The sequence below is a fragment of the Labrus bergylta genome, chromosome 12 (assembly GCF_963930695.1).
Source record: "Labrus bergylta chromosome 12, fLabBer1.1, whole genome shotgun sequence".
Taxonomy (NCBI): Eukaryota; Metazoa; Chordata; class Actinopteri; order Labriformes; family Labridae; genus Labrus; species Labrus bergylta.
Window position 1 is genome coordinate 29,022,348 of NC_089206.1, and position 26,943 is coordinate 29,049,290.

At 39.0% G+C, this 26,943-nt stretch overlaps 3 protein-coding genes across 10 annotated transcripts in view; all 3 read right to left on the bottom strand.

Moving 5' to 3' along the window:
• Position 1: 1 nt before the first annotated feature.
• Positions 2–12,133, bottom strand: arhgef16 (Rho guanine nucleotide exchange factor (GEF) 16). Of its 4 annotated transcripts, none has more exons than XM_020638134.3 (16): positions 11,966–12,133; positions 11,464–11,576; positions 10,667–11,287; positions 10,136–10,187; positions 8,696–8,859; positions 8,265–8,321; positions 6,651–6,811; positions 5,211–5,363; positions 4,987–5,116; positions 3,145–3,219; positions 2,926–3,018; positions 2,613–2,764; positions 1,682–1,864; positions 1,405–1,475; positions 1,143–1,244; positions 2–996 (listed from the first exon to the last, which is right to left on the bottom strand). In XM_020638134.3, the coding sequence occupies exons 3-16, from the start codon at positions 11,225–11,227 to the stop codon at positions 857–859; spliced, it is 2,094 nt and encodes a 697-aa protein (XP_020493790.1). In that variant the 5' UTR covers positions 11,228–11,287; positions 11,464–11,576; positions 11,966–12,133; the 3' UTR covers positions 2–856. The 4 variants fall into 4 exon arrangements, with proteins under 4 accessions (XP_020493790.1, XP_020493789.1, XP_020493787.1 ...); XM_020638133.3 differs by having other exon boundaries at positions 11,413–11,576; XM_020638131.3 differs by having other exon boundaries at positions 11,372–11,576.
• Positions 12,134–13,954: 1,821 nt separating this feature from the next.
• Positions 13,955–26,943, bottom strand: part of espn (espin) — a 44,025-nt gene continuing 31,036 nt past the window's right edge. For 3 of the 5 annotated variants that reach the window (XM_065961631.1, XM_065961632.1, XM_065961634.1), the window contains 3 exons: positions 17,819–17,898; positions 16,561–16,581; positions 13,955–14,913 (listed from right to left, as the gene is read on the bottom strand). In XM_065961631.1, coding sequence (XP_065817703.1) covers positions 14,766–14,913; positions 16,561–16,581; positions 17,819–17,898 — 249 coding nt within the window. In that variant the 3' untranslated portion in view covers positions 13,955–14,765. The remainder of the gene's footprint in view (positions 14,914–16,560; positions 16,582–17,818; positions 17,899–26,943) is intronic. The other 2 variants (XM_065961633.1, XM_065961635.1) reach the window with 1 other exon arrangement.
• On the bottom strand, positions 17,913–26,943 carry LOC136181149 (espin-like protein). Its single transcript, XM_065961636.1, has one exon. It carries the CDS (start codon positions 25,110–25,112, stop codon positions 22,992–22,994), a length of 2,121 nt encoding a protein of 706 aa, XP_065817708.1. The 5' UTR covers positions 25,113–26,943; the 3' UTR covers positions 17,913–22,991.

Genomic DNA, 26,943 nt, shown 5'->3' on the forward strand with positions numbered 1-26,943 from the left:
AAAAAGTCTCAAGTTGTGTCTTTAATCTTTGTTACACGGTTGCTAAACTATTACAAAACCACAGAATTTGTAGAGTATAGATACATTTAGACAACTACAAGATTGTGTGATGCTGTACTTCTTATTTAATAAAACCTTACTGGACAATTGAAAAAGATGCATTTTAAATTGCAAACATTTAACCAAAATGTTGATCGATAAATTGACTTTTTTTTCTTCACTAACATAACCAAACAAAGCATCATGCAACAACGATGTTACTCTACAAGAAATGTAACCAACATTTGTTTAAGTTCATGATCCTGAGGTTAAGTGACAAGACTCGTGGCAGCAAGTGTATATAATACACTTGAATATTATTTTGCAGACATGGTAAGAGTAGACCAACTGAAGATCTCAAATTCCTGCGTTTCACCTGTAGTTAATATTTTAGTTCAAAAAGTAAAAATTCGTATGTACAGCTAAACCAACTACCCTGCTATTTCAGATGTCTGTTCTTTATTGGCTGCACATTAAAAAAAAAAGGCTAAAAACACCTTTAATTTACAAAAGTAATGAATCTTTGTTGCCAAATTAACAGTTCATTTAACCTAAGGTGTATTTTAAAATAACTTAAGATAAATTGACAACTATCCCAAAGTAGAAACTTTATGGTTAAATTGTATTTTTCCAGGACATTCTGACTTTTCCTACCATGATTCATGTATTTCAGGCTTCAGTAATGTTAATCTGGACCACTAATGTTCATTATGATTTACAGCAGTGAAGTTGAACTGAAACCTAACATAAGTTTCACCATTCTACCTGAAGGTGTTTTATTTTATTTTCCTGCCTGAGAGTCAAGCAATTGAGTTGCTCACACATTAGTTTCTCTGCGCAGGCGTTTCATGCGTTGCACGTTGTTCTCCATGGCAGTAGGATTGGTAATCTCTGTTGCACAGCCGGCAGGAAACCAGCCTCTCTCTCCATCACGCATTCTCTCCCCATAACACCAGGCTAGGTGGAGGACAGAGTTCATTTAATCTGTATTCTTGCATGTTCTTCTTCATGCCATTATAGAAGACAACACTGATAGAGCATGAAGGTCTTTTTATGATGTTGGATAGCGCATAAGGATAAAGCTAAAATACAAACACACATACCTTCTTCCTTTAGCAGGACAATGACAAGCTCAGCCTGTTGCAGCCCCAACTCATCAGGTTCCTTTGGCATGTATGCTTTTGAGGCTTCATATTGTGGCTGACCTGAAAGACAAAAATGCTAAACTTTTAGTGTACCCATTATTTCTTTTTCCATTAGTTATTATTTTTTTTAATAAACTCTTCCTGTGGTTTATCTTGCTACAGTTTTATGTAGACTGTATTCATATACACTTTTATTTAAATAAGATTCAAACTAACTTACCAGCTGTTGGAGTGGAGACACCCGTCTCCTTGTGTTCAGAAAGAGCAACTGTCCAACGTGCTCGGTCCACCCTTCAACAGGGACACAACAGCACCATTAAGTATGTGTCAAAATCCTTTGTCTAATGTTGTGCAACAGAAATATAACACAAGTTTCAACTTGTCATAAAGCGCTCTGTCAGAAGAGGGAGCCAAACACAAAACAACAGCTATGGTTTTTAGCAGGCTTTTGCCGTTCATCATTTGAATGGGACTGATAGAATTGAAAGCAGCAATACCTGGACTCTGCCACCAGGGACATATGCTCTGCTCTCCCTTCACTATTCTTGCTCATTCGCAGTCTGAAGGAAAGAAAGTGGCTGTTCTTGGAAGGTGTAGACGTCCGTCCTTCTGCATCCTCACCAACGTCCACCTCCACATTCTCTGCTGTGGCGTAGTCCATCACCACAAAGCTCTCCTCACTGGACAGATAGACTGACTTTAGTTATATTTCTTTTCATATGATATCAAGACAAATTTGGTCCTCTGATCAAAACGTGCTTGACCAGTCACAGAAATAATGTGCTTGAATGACGTTTTGCAACTTATAGCTTAGCTGAATCCAGCCTCAGCCCACACATGTTCAAAACACATTCCATGATTATCTGCTAATTGTATTTCCTGCGTATTATAACCTGAAGACTGGAGGGCAGTGTGGACTTATAAAACTAAAAAATGACTCTAGTGTTGTTGGCAACTCCTGTCTCTGAGCTGACATTGTTTGGTTTCTCCCTAACTCAAAACAGAAAGCAGTAGACTGTTAAGCTGACAGGCTGAATGCAAGATTGAAGAATCTCAAGTATGCCTGCACACAACATCCACACTCTCCTTTTTCTGTCCCCTTCCTCTATGCTCTTTTCTCTCTAGTTTCTATGTTCCCCTCCTCACAGCAGCTGGACTTACTCAATTATCAACAGGAGGAACCAGGAAAAGTTTATGAAATGCTCCAAAATCTTGTCGTAGTTCATAGTTTAGTCTTTTTCAGCCGCGCCCCATTAAAGCACATGTCCAGTTTATATATATATATTTTTTTTTGTGTGACTTGGTCTGTAGAAGAGCAGTTAAGGTTTTTGAATTGACTATGCAGTTTAACACTTTCCTTTATGATATTATTTAAGACTTCACATTTAAAATAATCGGAATAAATTCTAGTTTTTTTATCCCACTAACCTCTTCTTCCTTGTGACAATCAGTACGTCATTGAAGAGAAACAGGTAGTAGCTCCTGTTGCTGAAAGCCCTCCAGATGCTGAGCTCTTCACTACTGACAGCAAGCTCACCCCGCTTCTTCAGCCACCGTGATGATGACACCAGAGGAAATGGCTACAGGGACACAAGAGTTTTCAGTAGATATGAGTTTACTAGACTACTAACCATAGCACTAACATGAAGAGTCAGAAAAACATTAAAGCCACCCAATAAGTAAAATGTGTGTCATATAAACTCATCAAAGGTGTTTTAAAAAGAATATGGTTAGCCCTTACCTTAATTCTACCAAAATCCATCTGTTTCTGGATAGTGTACATCTGCTCTGTCCTTTCCATTCGTCTAGCCCCATCATTGCAGCTGGCAACCAACTGTTGTCATAATAATCGCATTAATGAGATAAATTATCATCACCTCAAAACACCATTTCTCCATAGAACACGTAGGCCAAACAGTACTATTCAGCCCTTCAGCTGGGTTTTTCTCAACATCTGTACCTTGCTGATGGCGTGCAGTGCCCAAACAGCAGCAAAGTATTCTGCTGTCTTGTCTGGAGTTTTCTGGCAAATTGTCTGAAAGACAAAAAGAAAGGTATTAGGTTTACCAAAAAATAATAATACAATGTACATGAATATACGTTTATCTTAAAGACAGATTCCTTGTATGCATGGATTTTTTCTTAAAGCCATAAAATGGATTATGGCATTACTCAGGGTTCTGTTTTGGGTCCTCCACTTTTAAACCTCTGCATGCTGCCACATGGAGACAGCATACAGTTACACAGCTACTGTATACTAATGGCACACAGCTCTAAATTGCTGTGACTCCTGATGACTCAGGCCCAATACAGGCCTTTTAACCCCAGAGATATTGTTATGTATGACATTTTTCACAGCTCAACTACACACATTAGACACAAAACTAAGAATGGATTTCATCATCCTCACAATACCAGAGTGCAACTGTTTCTCTTTAAAACAAAGAGGCATCAAAGCAGCATACTTGAAGGATGGTCTATTGTATTGTTCTTCTTTCTATCATCCCTAAACATTAAAGCTCAAGTAAAACTACTGCAAAAGTCAGCGACAGGTGTGTTTACCAGCAGCAGAAAGAGAGCATGCATACACAAACATTTTAGCCTCCGGACTCGCTATCTGTGGGTTTTTGTAATACATTCTTGGGTCATTTCAGTGTTTGTATAAAGTTTTAAATTAAGGGAAAACTTGGAGAACATGGACATGATGTGGTGAGCACATTCCCAAGTAACACAATCAGGTAAAGAATGTTCTCTGAGTGACAGTCAATGTATTAACTACACTTTTGAGGAAAAGCAGAGGCCATTGGACATTATAAGTTTAGCTTAAAATCTATGTAAAAATGTTTCTATGTAATTTAAGCTGAAATTATTTTTTTAATCACAAAAATATGAATAAATAAATAAAAAAAAGTCAGCAAAAAGCTGCTGTGAATAGGTTTGTTTCATTGCTGTGGAGACATGAGACATAGGAATATCCTGTCGCAAAATGATGCAGAAAAACTAGTTCATGCATTTGTTACCTCCAGATTGGATTATCGTAACTCTCTTTTGTCAGGGTGCTCTGGCAAGTCTCTAAAGACTCTTCAACTGGTCCAGAACGCTGCAGCTCGTGTACTGACCAGAACCAGGAAAAGGGACCACATTACTCCTGTCCTGGCTTCTCTGCACTGGCTCCCTATACAGTCTAGAAAAGAATTCAAGATCCTTCTTCTCACTTACAAAGCTCTAAATGGCCAGGCACCATCTTATCTTAAGGAGCTACTAGTGCCGTACTGTCCCTCGAGAGCGTTGCGGTCCCGGAGTGCAGGCCTGCTGGTGGTACCTACAGTCTCTAAGTGTACTATGGGGGGGTAAAGCCTTCAGTTATCGGGCTCCTCTCCTCTGGAACCGCCTTCCAGCCGGGGTCCGGGAGGCAGACACAGTCTGTATTTTTAAGAATAGACTTAAAACTTTCCTTTTTGATAAATCTTATAGTTAGGGCTGGTGCTGGTGTAGACCAGCTCTTAGTTATGCTGCTATAGGCTTAGACTACCGGGGGAACTGGCACCTTGAGCTCCTTTCTCTCTCTCTCTCTCTCTCTCTCTGTGCATATACAGTACATCATATTACTGCATGTATCTATCTGTAAATCACAGTCACTAACCACCTACTTTCCTGAGAGCTCTTGAGCTCTCTTAGGCTCCTCAAGATCGTTGGTCAGAACAAAAAGTGTCTTGAGATAACACTTGTTATGAGTTGATATACAAAAATAAATTGAGTTCACAATCTGCTCATGTAAAAAAAAAGCAAAGGTTATACTGACATCCAGCAGCAGGGGCAGCCTGGTGACTCGCTGCATCGGAAGGATGAGGAAAGAGATCATAGGCAGGCTTCCACATTCAGCGCTCCCTTCTATTTGCTTCAGGGTCTCTTTAAAAGCAGTGTTACTGGTCCTAACAGACAGAAGGAAAGAGGGCTTTTTTAGCTAACCATGAAATAGTAATGCCAAAAACGTCTCAGTTTCTTACAATGTTCTGGACTACTCACAGCAGCTTCTGCAGCGTCCTCTGCTGAAAGGTCTCGTTGGAGCAGTACACAATGTAGGGCTCAAAGTGGTGGGCAGCGTGGTTCTGAACAATATCACTAATGTCCCGGATAACTGGGTTGTCAGAGTGACGCCGTTCAAGATCCTCAAAAAACCTGAAATGGAGAGCGAGGGGAAGGTTAAAAAAGTGGAAGTGTTTTTTCCTCCCACAGACTGAATTATTGAGCAGGATACATAAAGCTGTGTGTCCAGGCTGAACTGAATGTGATAACGTCAGGCCTTCAACTTTAGGATATTGGTGTTTGAGCAATGCTTAAATCCTCTTATAAATTAATGTATCTGCATTTTCAGTTTGATGCTACAATCCTCACACAGGTACCATAATCTAATATGAACTACAAACTTATGTAACAACAAACTGTCTTACTGTTTACTTTGTCAAAACCAAACTGTCCATCGCATAATATACTGTGTCAGAGCCCATTTACGTGATGGTGTCATTGTTGTTACTTAAGTGATGGTTCTTGCAATGTAAGGTCATGTTTATAACTGTTGTGCAGCCAGTAGAAATAATGTCTGAGCCTGTAACTTCCAAACAAAAGACAGCTGCTCCATTTAACTATGAAGGGACTGAAAATGTGAAATTCAAATTCAAAGAGTCCTTAAAGCACACATTACACAGAAATACTAACCCTCTTTTTAAAATCTTTTTTTACTTCAAGATCCAAGTGATCCTTTCTGCCGAAGCTTTGTGAAGCCTTTTCATCATTAGCATTATTAACATCACAAACGACTTTCAGCCCCGCCTAGACTAAGTACCTTTTTAACAAAAAGGAGTAAAATGACACCTGGGAAACAGCCCAACCCGACTCTCATTCAAATACACAATACTGTATGTCCAACATGTCATACAGCTTGTGAGAGACACTTTCTACTTTCTAGTTTGACAGGTCCTGTTTTTTTAGAGAGAACAAGAGGATCAACAAAAAGGGGACATCTTGCTGTGAATATTGGTTTTATTCTCATTCAACGTAATGTTTTCAGCAATGTACAGAACAGGCTGCTTTCAAACACATTATCATCAGCCCAGGAATACCATTCAGAGCAGCACAACCAGTTTGGCTAGCATGTTATGACATGTCGATGGAGCCTTCAGGATACTGAAGACATACTTGGGGCAAATAGTCGACCTGATTCTCTAAATTTCCACTACAAACACTTTATCAGCCGGAACCCATTTGACCCACAACAAGGTTTAAAGTCTGTAAAGACTAGTTGATACTGCATGCAGAGAACAGGACACTTCTTCAAACACTGCTAACATCATCTGGTGTTAGATTGAGTAAGTGAACCTCCCCCCCCGACTAGTTTTCCATCCACCTCATGCACACAAACAGCATGGGAATAATCCAGAAGGTAAGAATATGAAAAGTTGTTCCCACCGTTTGCTGACTTGGTGGATGACAGAGATGTTAGAGAAAAGGTGATGGTGCTCTGTGGCAGTCATCGTCTTCTTCAAGGCTTCGCTATTCTTGAAGTGCCGCACCAGGATACCCAGGCTGTGCAGGTACGAGTGCTCCGATGTGATGATCTCAAAGATGGCCTATTAAACAACAATGAATATTCAAATGAGAGTCCATGTGGACACAATTGTACTTCCTTTTTAGCTATCAAATTAAAAAAAGGAGAGGAAAATTCACCCTGGACTGATTTTGCAGGATACATCTGTGATAGGGATTTTTGGTTTGGTAAAGGTGTTTTTTATCAACGTTTTAGGGAGTCATCTTTCTCATCGAGGGACTTGGGTTAATCCCTACACTCTCCAGAGTTCCTTTTTTTCAATTTGACAAAACTTAGAAAATGTTCTGTTCTGTCTGCATTCAGCTGACTTTTATACAAATATAGACAGAGCAAAGCAGAAAGGGAGTTTTCAAAAGAACAACAGACATGTAGTTGACAGTAATTAAATATATTCAATGGTTGCAATGCATTCTGGTCTAATGAGACTGCTCTATAGCATCACTTCTCAACTAACTAGTTGAAAAACATCTCATACACTGAAGCACAATGTTGAACCTGGGGTTATGATACTGAGCAACACTAGAATCTGATATCTGTTGGCGATGTGTTAGACTCTACTTGTGCTCCTCATATTTCCTGCATACTGGAGGAAAATAGATATACCAAGTTTCAAAAGAAATCACAATATACCCAGAAATAGAATACATCCACAGTAGCTCCTTTATCAAAGTGTCAAAGGTCATTTTATGATGAATAACTTCAGAAATATTTTGAAATTGGGGGTTCAGTTGCTTAGAGTGTTATTTGTGGTCAGGATCATAGGTAAGGGATCAGGTGGTTGATGACACATGTTACACACCCATACTTTATCTGAAGGTGCATTGATTCATACTGGACCAAAGGACATCTCTGTGCTACACCAAAAAAAAGCTACTTCCTTCAAACCTTGATTTTTTTTTAGGCTGAATGTTTCTTAAATAAAAGCAGAGGAGAGTTTGTCTGTGGGACACTCTGCTCTGTTCTGGTTCAACTAACAGGTCTTGTAAAGTATTTGCAATTACAAAGTATGATCACCAGAAGAGAAGTACTTTTAGTTCATCCAATGTAAAAATCCAAACATCAGAACAATTCGTCCTTATCTCTAAGATCAGCCCTCTGCTTCAGCCCTGAAACTAAAACTGTTGAGAGACGAAAGGGTCCAAAAGAGCAAAACAAGCACCTGCTGAGGACATACACTTCATGTGATCACACTGGCAGGGTGTGGCTTTACTCAGGGTTCTTGTGCACACAGGGTGGACCTTGGTATTGACACAACATCTGCTGTCAAGACGGCTAGCAAAGACACATTGTAAAAGGCACACACACACACACACACACACACACACACACACACACACACACACACACACACACACACACACACACACACACACACACACACACACACACACACACACACACACACACACACACACACACACACACACACACACACACACACACACACACACACACACACACACACACACTCTTACCTCTTGTCTCTTTCGCTCCTGCGGTGAGATCAGTGTCAGGATACCTGTCTCCTTCACCTTTAGAATAGAAATACAATGAAAAATAAACATATTTTTGCTATCTGCATTCTGTTGCATGTTTAAGATAAACCTTGTTTTTGTTGATTGTTAAGATGAACTTCAATGTTAAGCCTGCTGGACTAGCTTGATACAGGTTTTCACCTGAACATGATATGGGGTCATGTACTGTAGCAGTTTATACAGCTGCTGGATAAAAAAAACACTCAGCTTTAATACAGCATCACTCTCAATTAAATGACTTTATATAGAAGTTAACATGTTTTATTTGAGATTATTATGTTTTAAGTCTTTGCAGAACTCTATATTTTTTGCTTTTCATTTGGTTTCCCTTGATGGTTGTGATTCATATGTCACTGCAGTTAGACGTTAACCTGTGGAAGCTGACTCCAGGTGAGCTGTGCAGGTCGGTAGCTCTGAACCACAATGCCCTGGTCCTCTACGGGAGGCTCCACAACCACAAAGTCATCTAGAAGCTCATCCTGGTTGGTGGAATGTAGGCCTCTCTCTCGAATCTCCTGGTAGAGGCACGGTGTAGCTGGGGGATCACATCAGCAAACATCGCTTAAGCATCAACTCAAAGTCATGTCACACAGATAAAAAACATCTTCATGACAATAGAGTAGGGCTGGGAAATATATCAAGTTTTTAAGATATATCCATATATTTTTAAACAAGATATAGGGTAAGATAATATCGTTAATATGGATTTAGTTTATGTTGCATTTAAATAACATTACAGAGGTGCCAGGTCACCTTTTTCTCATCTCACTGATGATGACTGACTGTCTGTCCCTCTTCTTCTCCTCTCTCTCTATTTTATTGTATTCAAGGAACATTTTTATTTTAAAATATTACTTTTTAAATTCAAAAACAGGTAGTTTTTGTTTCCATGTGTTTTCACCGTTAAAAAATAAATATCGATCGATATTGAGGATCGCCATTCAGCTAAACAATATCAAGATATGAGTTTTGGTCCATATCACCCAGCCCTACAATAGAGCAGAGAAAAACAGCAAAAGAAAAAAGGTAGACATTTTAAAGGGTTTAACACCTGGGCTCTTACCTTTATTACCTCACTCGGCATGTGCTTATGCATAAAGAAATCTGTGTTTAGCATTCTTGAATCTGATGTATTGAAAAATGGTAAATGCAGCTATTCTGGTCAGTGTTTTAAATGAAAGACAGAAACACAGTTTGAATCTGTTAACATAAAAATATTGGGCACTTTGACAATTACAGCGTAGGAGGTGAGAATTCATTTATTTGGAAACTGACTGATTTAAATAAAGATTGCAGCCCGGACTGTGTCATCGCTGGACTAGGAGAGATACTTTTAAGTTAATTAAAGGTCAAAGGTTTGAATTTTACAGTGTAAAATGAACACACACACACACACACACACACACACACACACACACACACACACACACACACACACACACACACACACACACACACACACACACACACACACACACACACACACACACACACACACACACACACGGAATTTGTCTTCGGATATAACATTTAAAATGGAATAAAGTGGCCATGTCTAAATATAAAGGACATCATAGCTCATAAATCATAGGTCATCACCTGTTTTATAAGCTATTACATGCTGGTTATTGTTACCACACAGCACATCCAGTTTGTTTTCACATATACATTGTGAAAAATCTACAACACAAAATTCCTTGTGGAATTTCAGGTCAATTACAAAAAAAGAGTCATTGTTATTTCCCATCTATTTGTAGTCTTGTGGTCACAATATAAGAGAAGTGGACACAGTGACACATTATTACACCTACCATCTTTAAAGGAGCCACGCTTGTTCTGGTTCCTCTTTCTTCCCAGAGTTCTCTAGAGGGGACATAGTATTACAGTTTAACAATGTGGAATACATGAGTCTCAATAACACTCAGTGTTTATTATATATTTATTTCCCATGATATCTAATCTCCAATTCAGCACTGCCTGTTCCATTAATCTCTAATTGTAGCATTTTTAAGTATAGTCTGGTAAAACCCCCCAGAGACTTCCTCACCACTGGTACTGGTCTGCAGACTGTTGTGGAAACAAGTTATTATCCCTATGACTAAATGAGAATCTCAGTGGTATAAGCTATGCTTACTGTGAGGTGTTTGGCTGTTTTATTTTGAAATTGAGACTTTCACTCACCTAGTTTGGCTATAAAGTCTTTGCAGTTGAATTAAATGACTGTTTAAATGTCCCTTTACAGTATTTTAATCGGACAGCTTCGATATCAAATTCTGTTTAAATATATAAAAATGAAACAGTTAACATTGTACAATAACCAAAAACTCCCTGGGCCAATGTACCTTGCGTGTAGGGCTGCGAGCTGGACTCGGACTTGGTGCCCTGTCCTCTCTGACAGGTTTCAGTTGGGATGTAGTCCCTTGTCCCGCAGCCATGGCTTCAATGTCCAGGCTGGTCACAGCCGCTCTGTACGATTTGTTCCTGCGGTTGCTCCTCAAAGAAAAACCATCTCCATCACTGTCATAGTCCTCCCAGGACAAATCTGGACCCTGGGTTGAGTGACGACTCCTGATCCCACTGCTGGAGTTCTCCAGTCCCAATGGGAATGTCACCACAGTTGTGTGGTAACGGTTTTTAGGCCGGCTGGCCACAGCCAAATTTTTGGGGATGAGTTGTTGGGTGCCAACCTTCAGTGCTGCAGGACTCTGGGTGCTGAGAACCACCTGCTGAGGCACCACCATCTTGTCAACCTCATCTTCCTGCAGATTTGAATCTTCACAGCTTTGTGACTGGAAGCACCCATCGTCTGGTTCAGATATATGGAGTTCTGTGGAGAAGTTGCTCTCCAGAGTAAAAGAAGGAGCCTGGCCGCCCATGCAGCTGTCAGACGGGCTGTTCGACATGGCTCCCGCCTTCTGTCTCTGGTCTTTTAAGTTCTTCAGTAGCTACAGCATTGGCAGAGTCTTAAGATTAGGGGAAAATGACATTGTTTACATGCAAAACCAGTGACATTAGTTAACACCACAGAAAGTTTAGGCTAAACTTACACCATATATGAGATTGTTCTATTAGAAGGACTCTGAAATACCACCAGTGACCCGCAGCGGGGCACAAAAACCATCGAAGGCGGGCGCCTCACCCGGGACACAGTTCACACACTCGGTCGGTCAGACGGAGCAGCCAGTTGTGTCAGTCCCACTTTTGAAGGGACTTAACCCGTGACTCACAGCTAACTCCTACACTGCACTTGCCCTAAAAAAAACACGGAGAGTTCTGCTTCAGCAAATCTGTGCACCACAGAAACAACACAAAAAGTATCTTACTTTTACTAATACGGCTACTCCTTATCTGTCAGGTGCGGTCACCAAATCGTCAAATGGTGACTATCCAGACCTCACTCTTATGAACATTTTAAAAACATTCTTAAGATTACTTGTAGGGCCTACAACATTTTTAAAAAAAATGGACTACTGCAAAATATGGATTAAATGGTTAAGTACAGCAGTTTACATTTTCAATAACTTCGCTGTCTGAAGACGGATTAGGGTGGGAGCAAAAATGTCTACCTCACATTCCCATGGTTCATACCACTGACACGCAGTTCAGCAAACACGGAGGCTGTGAACAAATAGCTGTCTTACCTTTGGAAGGTGAAACTCCAGGCGTCTGATAAATTGATAGAACAGTTCAACAACCAGCTTCCCTCTGCTGCCTGCCCGGTGCGTTGAGAAGTGCCGCTTTAGTAGCTGGACTTCTCTGCTTCACGCTTTTCCATATTTCTTTTTACTCACTCACTCACTTCCTCCTCCTATTGCAGGCGCCCATTAAGCCGCGTTGCCTACGTCACTACAGGTGAGTGTCAATCAATCATGGAAAAATATCGATTTAGAATTAATCAGGCAGAGGCATGAGGCTATGGAGGCACCTACAACATAAAAACTAGCAAGAAGTTTGTATTTCGTAGCCATTTCTTTGAGACTTACATTAAAATCCGCTAGATTAAACATTTGTAAAATCAATTCAGAAGACAGGTAGATTTCGAGTTGACGAATTAAAAAATGCATTTTTCAAATTCACAAAGATGCATTGCTCTTATAAATTTGACACTCCAATTGCTACCATGCTTCTTTCTGATTTTGTTGACATATTGTACACATGGTTGACAAAATATAGCTCTTTAGTGCGACCTGGTGACCAAACTGAGGAAATACAGTTTCGTCACAGACCAATTTACACTGAACGTGGATGAAATGTAACGAAGATTTATCTGAAAATCCCATAGGTTAGTTGCTTCAACTGATTTCTCCCCCCGTATTGCAACATCTTTACACTTAGTACCTCCTCTTTCTTTGTTGAAACTGTGTGGGTTTCTGCTTTATAATCGAATAGGACAAATGGATGACTCATGTCAAATTAGCCACAATAATAACATGATCTTAACGATTCTTTTGTTGATCTCTCATGGGGGTTTTACAGTGCATGTGTTTCTGTTGGATACAAAAGCACACTCTGAACATGTTTGGAGATTAAAGATTAATTGTCTTCATTTATTGTCTGAAAATATAATTACACATGAATTAGCCAAACAGTCTATTCAAGCAAGGCTGAGACATGTAATATAATGAATGCATCATGGAAACATGAAAGGACAAAGCTCTGAGAGGGTCACTATATACACATTTGAAACATATATAGAAAATCAAATGGCAATGATTTTTAACATAATTTTTAAATTTAAGCATCATATGGCATCCAATGACAGTGATTTAGAATATGTCCAAATGTTTCCCAGACCACAGACGTTTTTCACTTAATGACATAATGTGTATACTCCATACCCTTCATATGAAATATACAACCAACATAAATGTAGGATATAGAACAGATGTCTGGGTTGTGTTGGAATACTTTCCTGTATTACCATATCTATCCCCCAAAACTGACAAAACTATGCCCAGCAAATGTGTAAAGAATTTAACAATAAACCTGGTATTTGTGTCAGCTATATCATGAAATGTAGTCTCTCTTGAGTGTGTATAGTGAATTATACAGTGAGACACAAGTCTTGTTTATCTTATTTATAATTCCATATTTGAGCCAAACACACTGGCATCAGTATTGACACTGGACTCTAGACACAAGTGGCTGCAGATTTCTAATACACAGTTGGCATTATCTAAGGAACAGTGCTTTTCTGGTGTTACAGATGTTTCAGTCTCTTAATTCTGTAGGCTGTTCTGGTAATCAACAGGTTAGATTGACAAAGGCTGGAATAGGACACAGGACAAATGAATGTCTGTTCACCTCTTATTGGAATATTCAGTGGGCAGCAGAGATTTCTGGATTAAGTTATATATATATATATATATATATATATTTTTTTTTTTCCATATTCCAAAAAGGCCATGCTCAAACAGAGTTCTAGAAAGATTACCCCAATCGGGGGGGGGGGGGGGGGGGGGGGGGGGGGGGGTGTGCTTAACAGTATGCTACAACATTCTTGATACACATTACGCAACACATGCACACAACATTTCACATTCATGATCACAAGCTTAACATTTAGGTCACATATAGAAAAAAATTAGTTTTGTACACTGCAGTTTTTTTTGGAGTAATAATTAATAAAGTTTAATTTGCACAGCTACACAATCTTTACATTCTTTTTTCTTTTATAGATATATACCAATATTGAAAAGAGAAGAAGACAACAAGCTTATCTAAAGTCACAGATTAGTTTGAGCAGTGTTAAGATTACAGTTCTGGCAGTAAAATGAATCCAATAAGAAAGTGCTTCTATGAGCTCGATACAAAACTATATAACATGATTGCAGTTGAATATTGTCTACATACAGAATGCATTCGTGAAATATGCCCATGCCATCTTCTGATGACTCAGCTGTTACGGAGCTACATTTCCATTCATTACATTATGATGATATGTAATGACGGGGAAAGAAATGGCTTTTTCACCGTGGCCAAAATGCTCACAAGTAGCCCCTTTACACCTTTTTTAAACCTATTTTTTGAATTACATTTTTATGTGAAGTAGCTTCTACTGATTTGCAGGAAAACAATGGGTAGATAATAGGAAGAAGCTTTATTTACTTAAGCACACATGCATTTATAGCAAGTGTCTTAAACAAGGACAATCAGTGCATAGTATGGCTATTGTTAGCACAGAAGACAAAGAGCCTGTTCCATACCACTTTCAGTATAAGGGGTTTTCAAAGGTATTGTAGACAGGAGGGACCCCAGAATGGTCCTGTGTTTCTGGAGGCTGGACAGTGAGCACAGGGTTTAGAGGAGACCAATGCTTCCCCACTGCCAAGTGTAGAGTGCAAGGTGGCGGAGCAGGGAGGGCTAGGTGTTCAGCAAAGGCCGTGGAGCGGGTGAATGTTGGGAGTGCTGCGGGCCAGAGGAATGTGAAGGTGGTCCAGGTCACTGTTTGGCTATATCCCCTTTCTTCAGAATGATCTGTCGCTGCCATGGGGCCAGCTTGGTCTCGTCATAGCCTAGGGTCCGTAGTCGCTCATGCTCCGTCTTCTCCTCCATCTCTTTTGCCTGTTTGGCTTGCTGCTCTGCTTTTCTGCATTCATTCAATAAGAAAAGTGGGAAAAAAGGAAATTAGAATTGTATAGGAAGCCTTAAAAGCTTTTCTTCAAATAAAATTATTTTAAAGGCATTTTAATGAAACAGTCATTCAATCTCAAACTACACCAGTTTATATGATCTTTAAAAAAAGTTTATTTTGGTTACTAAACAGTCAGCTGTAGTTTCATTGATCTTGTCATGCAGGATGGGTGAATCATATCTTCCTTTAATTTTACATACAGGGTTATAGCCTACCACTACAAGTTTAGTCATGATGAAGCAGTACATAAAATATTCCTCAAAGATTGAAGAACACATTTGTCAAAAAAAGCATTCGATGGTGTACGACCAAGGACTCTTCACTGGAACCAGCAGGAATAGGCACAACGGTAAAGAAATACAATACAGCCTAGTATTTTTGTTTTCTTTGTTCTGTCCCTTTCTGAACTTCAATGCTCTACTTATGTTAGCAATAAACTCTATTTGAGCTTTTAAGTTAATTAATATGCGGTTTCATTGGAGACATTTTGACTTGTCTTAGCAGGGAAGGAACAGGTGAAACAAATTCCGTTAAAAGTGTCCCAATAAGCTCTGCCGAGGAGCCAGACACACAAAGAGCAGGTCTAGGTTTAGACTGTAGGCTACTCTTTGTTATATATATTTGTGAATTAGGCTACTAGGCTGCTGAAAGAAGGCCTGCTAAGATGTTTTGAGGAAAGAAGCTAGTTTTATTAGAGGGTATTAGACTACACTCATGGTGAAGGTGTAACGACTAAATCAGAAAGAGATATGTTTAAACAGATAGAGCCCAACCTGACAGGTGAGTGTGTGGTTATGTATGCAGCAGATGTTAGAATGAGGCCTAGGACAGCCAACACCTGTTAGCTTTTTATGAAGCCAAATACAGGTGTTATGTGGAGAAATGCATACGGGGAATTGCATGCACCTCACGGTAAAGCTTTAAAACGGTATAAATCTTATTTCTTAGGGAAGAGCTGTTTATACTTTATAAATATTCATTGTGCCATAGACTCGATAGAGGATGCATTTTCATTAGCTTAAATATGAGCTGCAAGCCGCGTTTGACTAGTGTCTATAGAGGAAGAGTAGAACTTGTGTCTCCCATGAGGTGCAATTCTCTGCAAAACACCTGTTCATGCAACTTTTAAGATTTCTATATATATATTTTTAAAGATTTAATTTTGGGCTTTTTGTGCCTTTAGTGTAGAGACAGGACAGTGGACAGAGCTGGAAATCAAGGAGAGAGAGAGAGAGAGAGAGAGAGAGAGAGAGAGAGAGAGAGAGAGAGAGAGAGAGAGAGAGAGAGAGAGAGAGAGAGAGAGAGAGAGAGAGAGGAATGACATTTGGGAAAGAAGCCACAGGTTGTGGCGCCTGCGCTAAACACTGTGCCGCAAGATTTCTATATTTTAAGCTTTTTAATTTTTTTCCTTTAAAGGCCTTCATATATTTTTTGTGACATAAACCTATCACACACACCTAATTCCTGAGTTGGGTTGACTTAGTCAATGAGAAAAGCAATGCAAACACAAATTCTACAGATGTGTTTTATTCTTTAATAGCCTACATATAAGAGGCTCGATTTTGTTTTAGCATTACAATGTGGAGTACATTTTTCTCTTACCTTTTTTGTTCCCTGTCACATCAGGAGGGCATAAGCACAAGGAGAAAAGGCGTAAATATCTTCAACAGAGACAGCAGTTATTATACAAGGTTATGTCATATTCATAATATAATAATGTTTGCAAATGACACGTTTTAATAAATGACAGGTTATCAACATTCTGTGGAGATGACGGTAGCTGATCAATCAAATAGATACACCAAAAACAATCATTTTAATACAAGACATGGAGCCTCTAGTAGAGTATGTTAGAAGATGTGTTTTTCTTTTCACACAGATAAACACAAAATAATGATAATAAGACATATTCAGCATCCTGTCTGCCAAAAACATTTTACTTAAAAAGTGGGTGAGCAATAATCCATTTTAATTGCAAATCCAGTTACTAAATGAGATGCATTACTCTCCAGTTTGAAAAATATGTATTATCATGTACTGCCTTGAACATGCCGTCACATATGCTTATTCCACAATCAGAAATAGGAAAAGCTCTACAGTTAAGTTGCAAAGCAGAGTTTTTTTCAGTGACTATCATTACATAAGTCAGTGGTTTCTAACCTTATTTGGCTTGTGACCACAGTTTGACTTCACAAAAACTCTGGCAATCCTAGACATAGAAAACACATACAGCTTTTTGCTTAAAGTATTGGTTTCAATCATGAATAGTTTTTCTACTGTGTTGCAAGCAAACACTCATTTTAGACCACATTTAGGCTTTTAGTGTATATGATTGTAGACAAAGAAAGAAAGGCTGGGATGACATTTCTGCATAAAGGATGACAGACAGACAGAGACTCTGCTAGTCTCTTGTTTTTTTGGCATTGGCTATGGCCCACATTAGCCTGTGTTTGATTTTAATATACAATATATTTTGCATTGCTCAATAAATACAAATTTCAGGTGACCCCATTTGAATTCCATACGACCCCACATGGGGTCAGGACCCTAAGGTTGCCTGGGCCAAGGTTGTCAGGAAACATAAGTGAAATCCAGTGAACTGCATCAACAGTAGCATCAAAATACCACAAAAAAGGTACAGTACACCAGTGCGGAGGTTTTCCTAAACTGCAAAACCATTAAACGCCCCAATTGGAAGGACAAATCAAATGCATGCATTACGCCAACTATTCACTATATGTGAAGCTATTTCATCAACAAAAACTCAATTCATCATCGCTGGATAAACAGGATAAATAATACAAGAAATTTGATAAACACATAAACAGAGACATGTAGACCAAAAAGCTCTTTTACTCACCTCTCTTCATCCATTTTCTTCTTCATCATGTCTCTCCTCCAGGCTGGCATGGATGCCAGGCGTGCAGCCTCCTCCTCAGCCTGTAGAGTGACACAGGGGATCAGGGGACAGACAGAGATAGAGGCCCGTACCGGTTAGTAAAGGATTTGCATTGTAAAACAGGTCTTCCTATCCTGCTATGCATGACCTCATCCCTTGGTGAAGAGATGCCCCTCAACTTAATTTTCAGTGAGATTTTAGATTTCTTAAACAAGAATTGTGTCTTTATGTATATTTGGTGACGGTAAGGATTCAAAAACTTGTTGAGATTCTGTTTTCATCACAGATGTGAGTTCACTAAATACTTTATTAGCAGCACCTTTAAACATACTGCCCTGTTACCCTCCTGTAATCGTGAAATACACGTTTTGTTGTTTTAATACAGCATCACACGCATATAGTTCTCAAATTATCAAAATCCTGTCACAGGTTCAATAGCCTTCAATCTATTAGGGGGTACATAAACGTTTTATGGGACATATCCAAACCATCTTGCTGTCAGTTGGTGAAGTGTAAAATAAGAATAAAATCACATAAATCATGTATTTTATCAGTAATACTGCACATTTGTAAAACAGTCATAAACCACTCATTATATACTTACATCAATGTGTGTTGAAGTTTCTGACATTTCCTCGGTCTTACTCATCAAAGTTATCCAGATAACAGAATAAACCTGCTTACTGAAACTGCAGTTAACTGTTGAGTTTTTAGGTCTTATAAATATAAATGTAAACATTTTTTTATATAGAAAGACCTTTAAAAGCACAAAGCCAGTAAAAGGTGTAGTGATATATTCAGGAAAACAAATTCATCAAAGAACAACTGTTAAAAGCATTAATGTTGGAATACCTCTGTGGAACACTTTTGAGAGTAAGCACTGTAGCGTACAGTGTAAATTGATGGATGCACTTATCAGAGCAAACAAAGTTCACAATAGGTACACTTCTCCAGTTTACTTATAATAATGGAAAGCCATCGGACAGGGTAGTTTTTTACAGAATGATCCCTAACACAGTGCACACAAATGGTAACTGGATCTTTTCCTTCCCTTCAGGGCTGTAATTGGAGGTGGAGCAAGGGCAAAGATAGATGGCAGCCATCTTGGACTTCTCATCTTTACTGACTGAATCCCTCTAATGAAGGTTTTTCACTTGCTGAAGTAACACGTGAATCCAGGTAAGATTGTGAACACAGTGAATTTCTAGGAAATATGGGTGAGAAAAAAAACTTAAGCAAATGTCATGTAATAGAGAACTGAGTTTCACACTGAGCACTGTTTATATAGTCATGTGGCAACATGTAGATTGCAATTAACATGTTAAAAACTGCTTGTATACAAGTCACAGATGCACTTGTGTTTGTTTCCTAAAAATGGGTAATTTGGACCAGAGGCATGCCATCCATGAGAACCTTTAGGTTCAATGATTAAAACTACATTTCTTATTTTCTCAAAAGGTTTTAATTACCTCTGTCATATTCTAAACACAGCTTGTAAGCATTAAATACATTAATACCTTGTCAATTTTTTTTTTGCAAATCATTAAATGTTGAGTGATTGCATCCATTCAGGCACACCAACTTGCCTGAATGGCAATAGTTTGATAGTGACTTCTCAGACCTTTTAGCTTGCTAATGAAATGCACTACATTTGATTCACATTTAGCCACATTGAGTAACTCGCGTGAGAATAAACATTGTTAAAATCCTCCAACCACACACTGTCTTTGAAAGGTAACTAGAGCACTGAATGGAGCCTGAGAGTTCTGCTACCCAACCTATGAATTGCACAAGGATGCGTTGAAAGATTTCATCCATAAAAATGAGGGCCTGACCGATATGGGATTTTTTGGGGCCCATACCGATATTAGAGAGAAAAAATATCTGATACCGATATATCGACTAATATCTTTCTTGGATCTATCTTTCATCCGTAGAGATACATATACACATTTATTGCATTGATCCCTCAAATGCAGTTATCAAACACAACTTGAAAGTAACTTATGTAATGAAGACAAGATGGTCACTCAACTGGAAAGTAACTGAGCATGTACGTGCATCAACGCTTGACCCTCTGGAGAGTGATGATGCTTGTTGTAATCCATATAGCGCCCTCTGCTGGTGAAAGAGAACTGCTAGTTTAATACAACGATACTCAGATGAAATGCTATTTGACTGGGGAAAAATTCTACAAATACTGTATCAGCGCATCTGCGGAACAATTAGCCGATACCTGGCCGATTAATCGGTGAGGCTCTAATACAAATGTCCTCAATTCCTATTGACTAAATTAAAACCTTTCTGACTTTTGATCCTGCCTGTACACTGTTCTGGGATTTTACATTTTCATTAAAGTATTCAGCCAACATCATCCGTTTATTATTAAAAAGGGCAGGTTGACCTGAATCTCTAAATACAGGTAATGAAGACACTTCAGTTGTTATGATAGAAAATGTATTTTCTGGTAGTAGCAAGCCGTGTAGGGTTCAGGCCTGGCCTTTTTTAGTCTAACAAAGAAAAGCTGCTTTTATTTTTTGACTGTTGGTCACCATGGGTCATACATTTTGCAGAGTCTGAAACATGCAGATCAGTCTTACTAGCCATGTAATACATAGTACATCTCTGTACATTTTTTGCACAAGTAGTTTCAGAATTAAAATGCCAACCAAAGTTGGTATTGAAACATAGCTGCTCACAAATACTGTACATGAATCCAAATCTATATATACAGTATACCTTTAGGTTTAACAGCTAAATGGCTTCCCTTTTGGTCTGTGAGTTGATCAAGAGTCACTGTAACCTCCTTACGACTCCTGTAAGCCACAGATAGCATGACAGCAGGTGGTGCTAAGAGGGTTATTTGAAGGTAATCTTGATGCTGTAAGGGAGACACTATGAGAATAGTGTGGTCCTTCACTGCTACAAGCATTGCAGTAGATGCAGAATCAAAAGCTTTGTGTTTCAGGCTGGTTATTTTAGCAGTACATACAGAAATGGGATTATTCAAAATATATGAAATTAGCCAGATCTTATTTCCAATATTCAGACAATACAAGTAAATATACTGAGTCACGTGTTTCTGTTGAATAATTCAACCTATATAGTAAAAGTAGAAAGGCTTAGAGAGAACTACTGAAATCTTTCCATCACAAAAATGTCAACCAACTTTATTTCAAACAGCAATGTAAAAACACAATAATATTTGATAAGAAAGTTTAAGCAAATCCCTCAAAAACCCTCAAATTTATAAAAGAACAGCAAAACGGTAACGACATCCTGAAAAAATATTAATTGTAATAATTTTTTAAAGAGGACATATTATCCCCCTTCTCCACCTTTTCAAACAGTCCACTGTGGTCTAAATAAAACATCTGTGCTGTGCTTTGGTCAAAATATAACATAAATCAAGTGTCTCTTTAAATGTAATGAGCCCCCCCTGAGTTTTCCCTGTAGACATCAATCCTCTCTAGCGAGAATAAAAATGGCTGAGCTGTGCAAAAGTTTTGTTCTAGGCTGGGGGTGGAGTCCATGAGTGGAGATATCAGCGGAGGGGAGGGGATTATTTTACCAGAATCCCACTGTGACATCACAAGGAGAGCAAATTTGAAACAAAGCATTTTTCTCTGTGTCGTAAGACTTATGCAGACCACAAACAAAGGACTGGATGGGTTTATTTCACATGTTGTGGGTAAGTAGACACTCAAGTTACCCAAATATGTGTTCAAAAACACTGTCAAAGTGGATCTTTCATAATATGTCCCCTTTAAGTAAATTTAGCTTTGTCAATTGAAAGCTTCCATTTGCCGACAGAGGTTTGAAATGATTAAGTTGCAATTACTCATTTATGTTCTCAGTAGGGATGTTGCTAGGCGACTAATTAAAAGGTTAGTTCAATGAAAATTCAAATTCAGACTAACCAACTAGTCTTAACAGTAAGGAAACACTTGGAAACAGTCTAAATTGACCAAAATCTATGCTGCAGGTATAACATGTAATTTGGTGTACAGAGTGTTGCTAATGCTAGCAGTGCTAGCACTGCCAGCTTTCAGTCCCCTCTGCAGGTTAACATCCTGTGCTACACAGCCTACATACATTTTTATTTCAATTTTCTAGATACTGCCAAACCACATTTCTTCTACAAAATGCCATCTGTTGTCTGTGCTTGTTTACATCCAGGTAGCAGAGCACGAAGAGCAGGCCTACTAACTGGAGCTACAGCATGTCCATGACCACAGGCCCAGCAAGTGGTGGTTGGCTGTGTTGGAAATGAGCACAACATTTAACCGGTATCATGGGCCAACTTCTAAAATATTGATTATTAGTTTAACCAAATAGGAATTCGGGTGCTGACTGGCCAAGGAGATGACATTAGTCATCATTTAGTTTAGTTGACTAAATGGGCACACCTCAAGTTCTCAGGCCTTGCATTTACCATAACTTTGGATCATTATAATCTATACTGAACAGCACACATTGTATAATGTTATACTGTATATATATTTATATAACATAACCTCAAGCTCCTCCAGACGACCTAGTTTCTTTAACTTTGATTTCAAATAAAGATTCATATTGTTTTTGTATTTTGGAGTAAATCCCTTGACTTTCATGAAGTTAGTGATAAGGCTGTGTCAAAATAAAATGGAATCAGACATTTTAAGTATCAACAAACTGTAAAGTTTTTGCGAAGTACGTGCGCTATGTAAATAAACTTGTCTATGTTTCTCATTAAAAAGATAATCAAAACCAACATACAAGCTGACTTTTATGGCAAACAATTGTCTTCAAAACTTGTTTTCCTAGGAATAGTGTACCATGGCAATCAGTCATACTTTATTCAAAAATCTTTGTTAAACACATTTACATTTTTTAACAAGTGTGTCTTTTAAAGTCACATACTTTCTTTCTTCGTTCTATTAAGTCATTCACAAAAGGTTATGTTAAGTGAATGCTCTTTACTGCATTCCAGCCTTTAGTGATAAAGCCTAAAAGCTAACATACAACAGATAATTTCTCTTTCTCAGCATACTTCACATTTCAGGTTAGTTTCCCTAGTCTTGCTCTAAATACATTTCCTCTCTGGTCAAACAGGAGAACTTGGACTTTGGCAAATCCTAAATCCACTTTGCTTTTAGAGATCAAAAAGCTCAGCTTCCTTTTCTTTCCAAAAAGCAAAGCTTCTGTCAATGTATCTAATGATCTCCTCATTGCTGAACTCTTTAAGCTCATATATTGTTTTAATTGATTCTTCATTATGTTCATCTCTATGTGGACCTTTTTCTGAATTATGTTCATCTAAGACTTTATCAGTAACAGCTGGCGCAACTTTCACTGGATCTTGTCCTGAACTTTCTACGGACTCCTGCAGTATCTCAGATTTTGCTGATTCATCTTTGTATTCAACATTATAAGTGAAGCTCTGTGCATTGGCCTGCTCTGAACTTTTCCCATTAGAAACCACTTCCTCAACTGATGACAATTGCAAACAGGCATCAACACTCCCCTGAGCATTGTCCTTCACTGACTCCTTTAAGGTGCTCTGGTCAACTGATTGGCCATTGACATAAACATTATCATGAGATGCAGCCAGTGATGATGACGGAGAAACAGCTGATTGTGAGGGTGGCAGGGAAAGTTGTGGTGATAATTCCTTTTTGGTTGACTGTGCATTTGGAGGTGGGGGTGCAGGATGGGTGGGTGGGGGTGGAGGAGGGGGATGAGAAGGTGCGGGAGGGAGTGACTCTTGCAGTGGCATAACAGACATGTCAGGAGACATGGAATGTAGAGAGGCCGTCATCACACCTCCACCACCATCACTGTCTCCAAAATACTTTATTTTTATGTCTTCAAAACCATCTGCCCAGTCGCGCTTTCCTCTCTCCATTTCCTCCATGACCTCCTTGTGAAACTGTCTAATGACCTCCCATTTATGACTACCCAGGCGGTCAAACATCTCATAGCATAAGAGGTGTCGGAATTTTCGCTCGCAGCGTGTCATACTCATTTCCAGCAACTGGAAGTATCCAAGCATAAAGAGGTCAAGGGTTAGGCTTTCGTAGCTTATGGGCGATCCGTTGATGTGTGGCAAAAAATGCTCTGGCCAGTAGATCATCTGGGCACGACTCAGCCTGTTGATCTGGCGTGTGGGCACTTGACTCATGATTGTCCTCCAGTGACCAATCAGATTCCCCACCACCTGCTTTGACTTCATGAAAAGAAGGAGTTTGTTATCTTCACTCTGCATCTCCCCACCTATCTGTGCACTAGATTGATTGAAGTCCTCCCAGCCAACATTCAAATAATTTCCTCTTGGGCCAGTGTACTTAGTCTGATAACATTCAGAGATGGTGTACTTCCGCCAGTGCTCGAGGAACAGGAAGACAATTCTCTCTTTCCTGATTTCAACACACTCCTGGACATAACTCAGATCTGTCTGCACCTCCAAACTTCTTGTTAGTTGGTCATTATTTAAAATAGGGTCTGCAGAAAGAATCTGGTTGAACTGTTCAATGTTGGTTGGAGCCATTGCCTCGGAGGGTGTATATAACTGAGGAGCATGTGATTGGACAATAACCGGCTCTTGGACAAGTGGTAAAACTGAATCCTCCACCAAAGACATATCTCCATTGGTATGAGAATGAGGGTCTTCAGCAGAGAAACAATTGACATCATCCTCACAAATTGTCTCTGGATGATAACAAGACTCACTTACTACAGGCAGTGACCTCTTCCGTTTGTACACCCTGTTTGCTTTGTCATCTGTAGACTGTGCCTGGCCCTGGATTTCATAATTGGCCTTGAGGTTCTTTACTGAGACTCCAAACTGTTTCATCTCCTTCTCCACATCCTCTCTTGTTGAGAATGACTGAGACCTTCCAATAAATCCAGTGCCAACTGATCCTGCTGGTTCAGACTGATCTGTGCTCACATTCTTTGCCTTTTCTTGAGAGTACCCAGGATGAATTAAATCCAAGATATCTATCTCTTTTCCGCCTAATGTGGCAAGAAGAATAGCCATACTCTTGAGCAGGGTAGAAATCTTGCTGCACCAGGCTGGAAGATCTTCAGCTTGGCCATGTACCTGTTTGGGATTAACTGAGAAATGCCCTTGGTTAAGAGCAGCTGAAACTGGTAGGAGCTGGTGAAGCTCCCGCTCCAGTTCTTCTAGCTCCTTCTCAACTTCTGAGACCTTGTGCATGACTTGCAGGTTCTCAATCTGCTTCTCAATACGGTTTAGGTCATCCTCTGTCATCAGTTCCCCAAATGGGCCCAAAATGGCATTGTGGATGTGGGAGTAGTGCCATTCTTGGGGCTGGTAGTGCCCGCTTGCCGTAAACTAAATCAGATGTTAAAGGAGACCAAAAGACAAGAAAGAAGGGAAGGAAGGAGGAATTCCTTCAGCTTGAAGTTCCTGGTGTGTACATAAGCTTCAGTACAAATCCATCTTGACAAACAGGATTTACATGGATTTAGTGGTGCAATGGCACAGCCTCATTACAAGCACAAAACTTTCTACTTAATTTTAAACCTAAGAGCACAGAAGAGGCTTTGTCCTTTTTCAAAAAAATGTAACAACTTTAAATGAATTATACCAATAGGGTATGAACAGATTATTGACAAGTATAGCACTTGATACTGTAGAATTTTAAAATCTAGTTTTGCTTTATCCCTCTTTGAAGTTTTTCTATCCCATTGTTGTATGTACGGTTTCACTGTACTACAATTCATTGAAAGATCATTGTTTGGTACTGTCCCCAGTTCAACAGACTGACACACTTTCAGTCCATACCCAAGAGTTATAGGAAACCCAATTATGTTTTTCTGATTAAGGGACTTGGTGTGGAGTCTCCCTTTTAACGTATCTGCCTGAAACAACCTTCTTGAATGTTGTTGTCCTCCCTTCACAAATAGTTTATTGTTATTGTTTTGTTATTTCAGTGGTTTCTACATGTAGCCATTTTTTTAAATAACTGGTTGGCGGTAGTGTGAATGGGCCTGGCATCACACCACTGAATCAGCATGTACAAACTTGGAGCCGCAAAACTCCATCACCAAACACCAGCCCACACTATGAAACCAATAGTCAAGTGTGTTAATGTTGTGATGGAAATTGTAGCCAAGTATTCAATTCACTGCACCCAAATAGTCCTTTGCTATCATTTAAGTGTATTCATGTGAAAAAAAAACATGCATAGAAATGAATTAAGCAGCAATGTAAAAAAACTGGTTGAAACATAGATTCATCATGTAGAGCTATCTCGATCCAATTTAATGACATGGAATAACATATTAGTTATCCTTTAACAAGTTTTTTGATGGTGAGTGCTATTTACTTACTTCATATTTAGCCTTCCAAATTAATTACTCTCAGGCCCCAAAGCCAGTTAGACATTGTTGTGATACCAGAGCATCAAGAAAAAACAAAACGCTAAATGACAGCATCAGGGTTAGTGGAGGGAAATGTGTTCATTTGAGAGTTTAAGATTGCAATCTTTGATTGCCAATGTGTTAATGATCAGTCAGTTTATGTGATCAGGTAAGACTTTGGATTGTGTTTGGATTGCTACAATATGAAGTACTCTTTATTACCTATGCAACTAAATATATATAACTAAATACACAATCTTACCACGCACTGCAGTGACCATTCATCAAGGCAGAAACCAAGAATTCAATCAATGTATCCTATTCAAAAGCATTTCAAACAAATGCTGGCAGAAGTAGTTGTGAACAACTTTGCAGGGGGATTTACTCTGATGATAAATTTAAGGCATGGGATGGCAATAATGTTGAAATTTTCTTAAAAGATATCTTGGTGTCTAGATTGCATGTTTCACCCTCGGTTAACTGTTTCACTGACAAGTTAAAGGAGGGAACTTGCATTTACTAACATCATCCTAAAAATACATTAATACAACCTCATGTTTAAAAAGCACAGCAATCCATGCTGAAATCCAACTCAAGCTATCCCCTTTGTGCTTTTAATTCACTCCAGTTATTATGTAATTAACGCCGGAGGGCATTTAAGTTTACATGACCACAAATGGGATAGCTACGACACAGCAAAGCTTCTAGACCTTTAC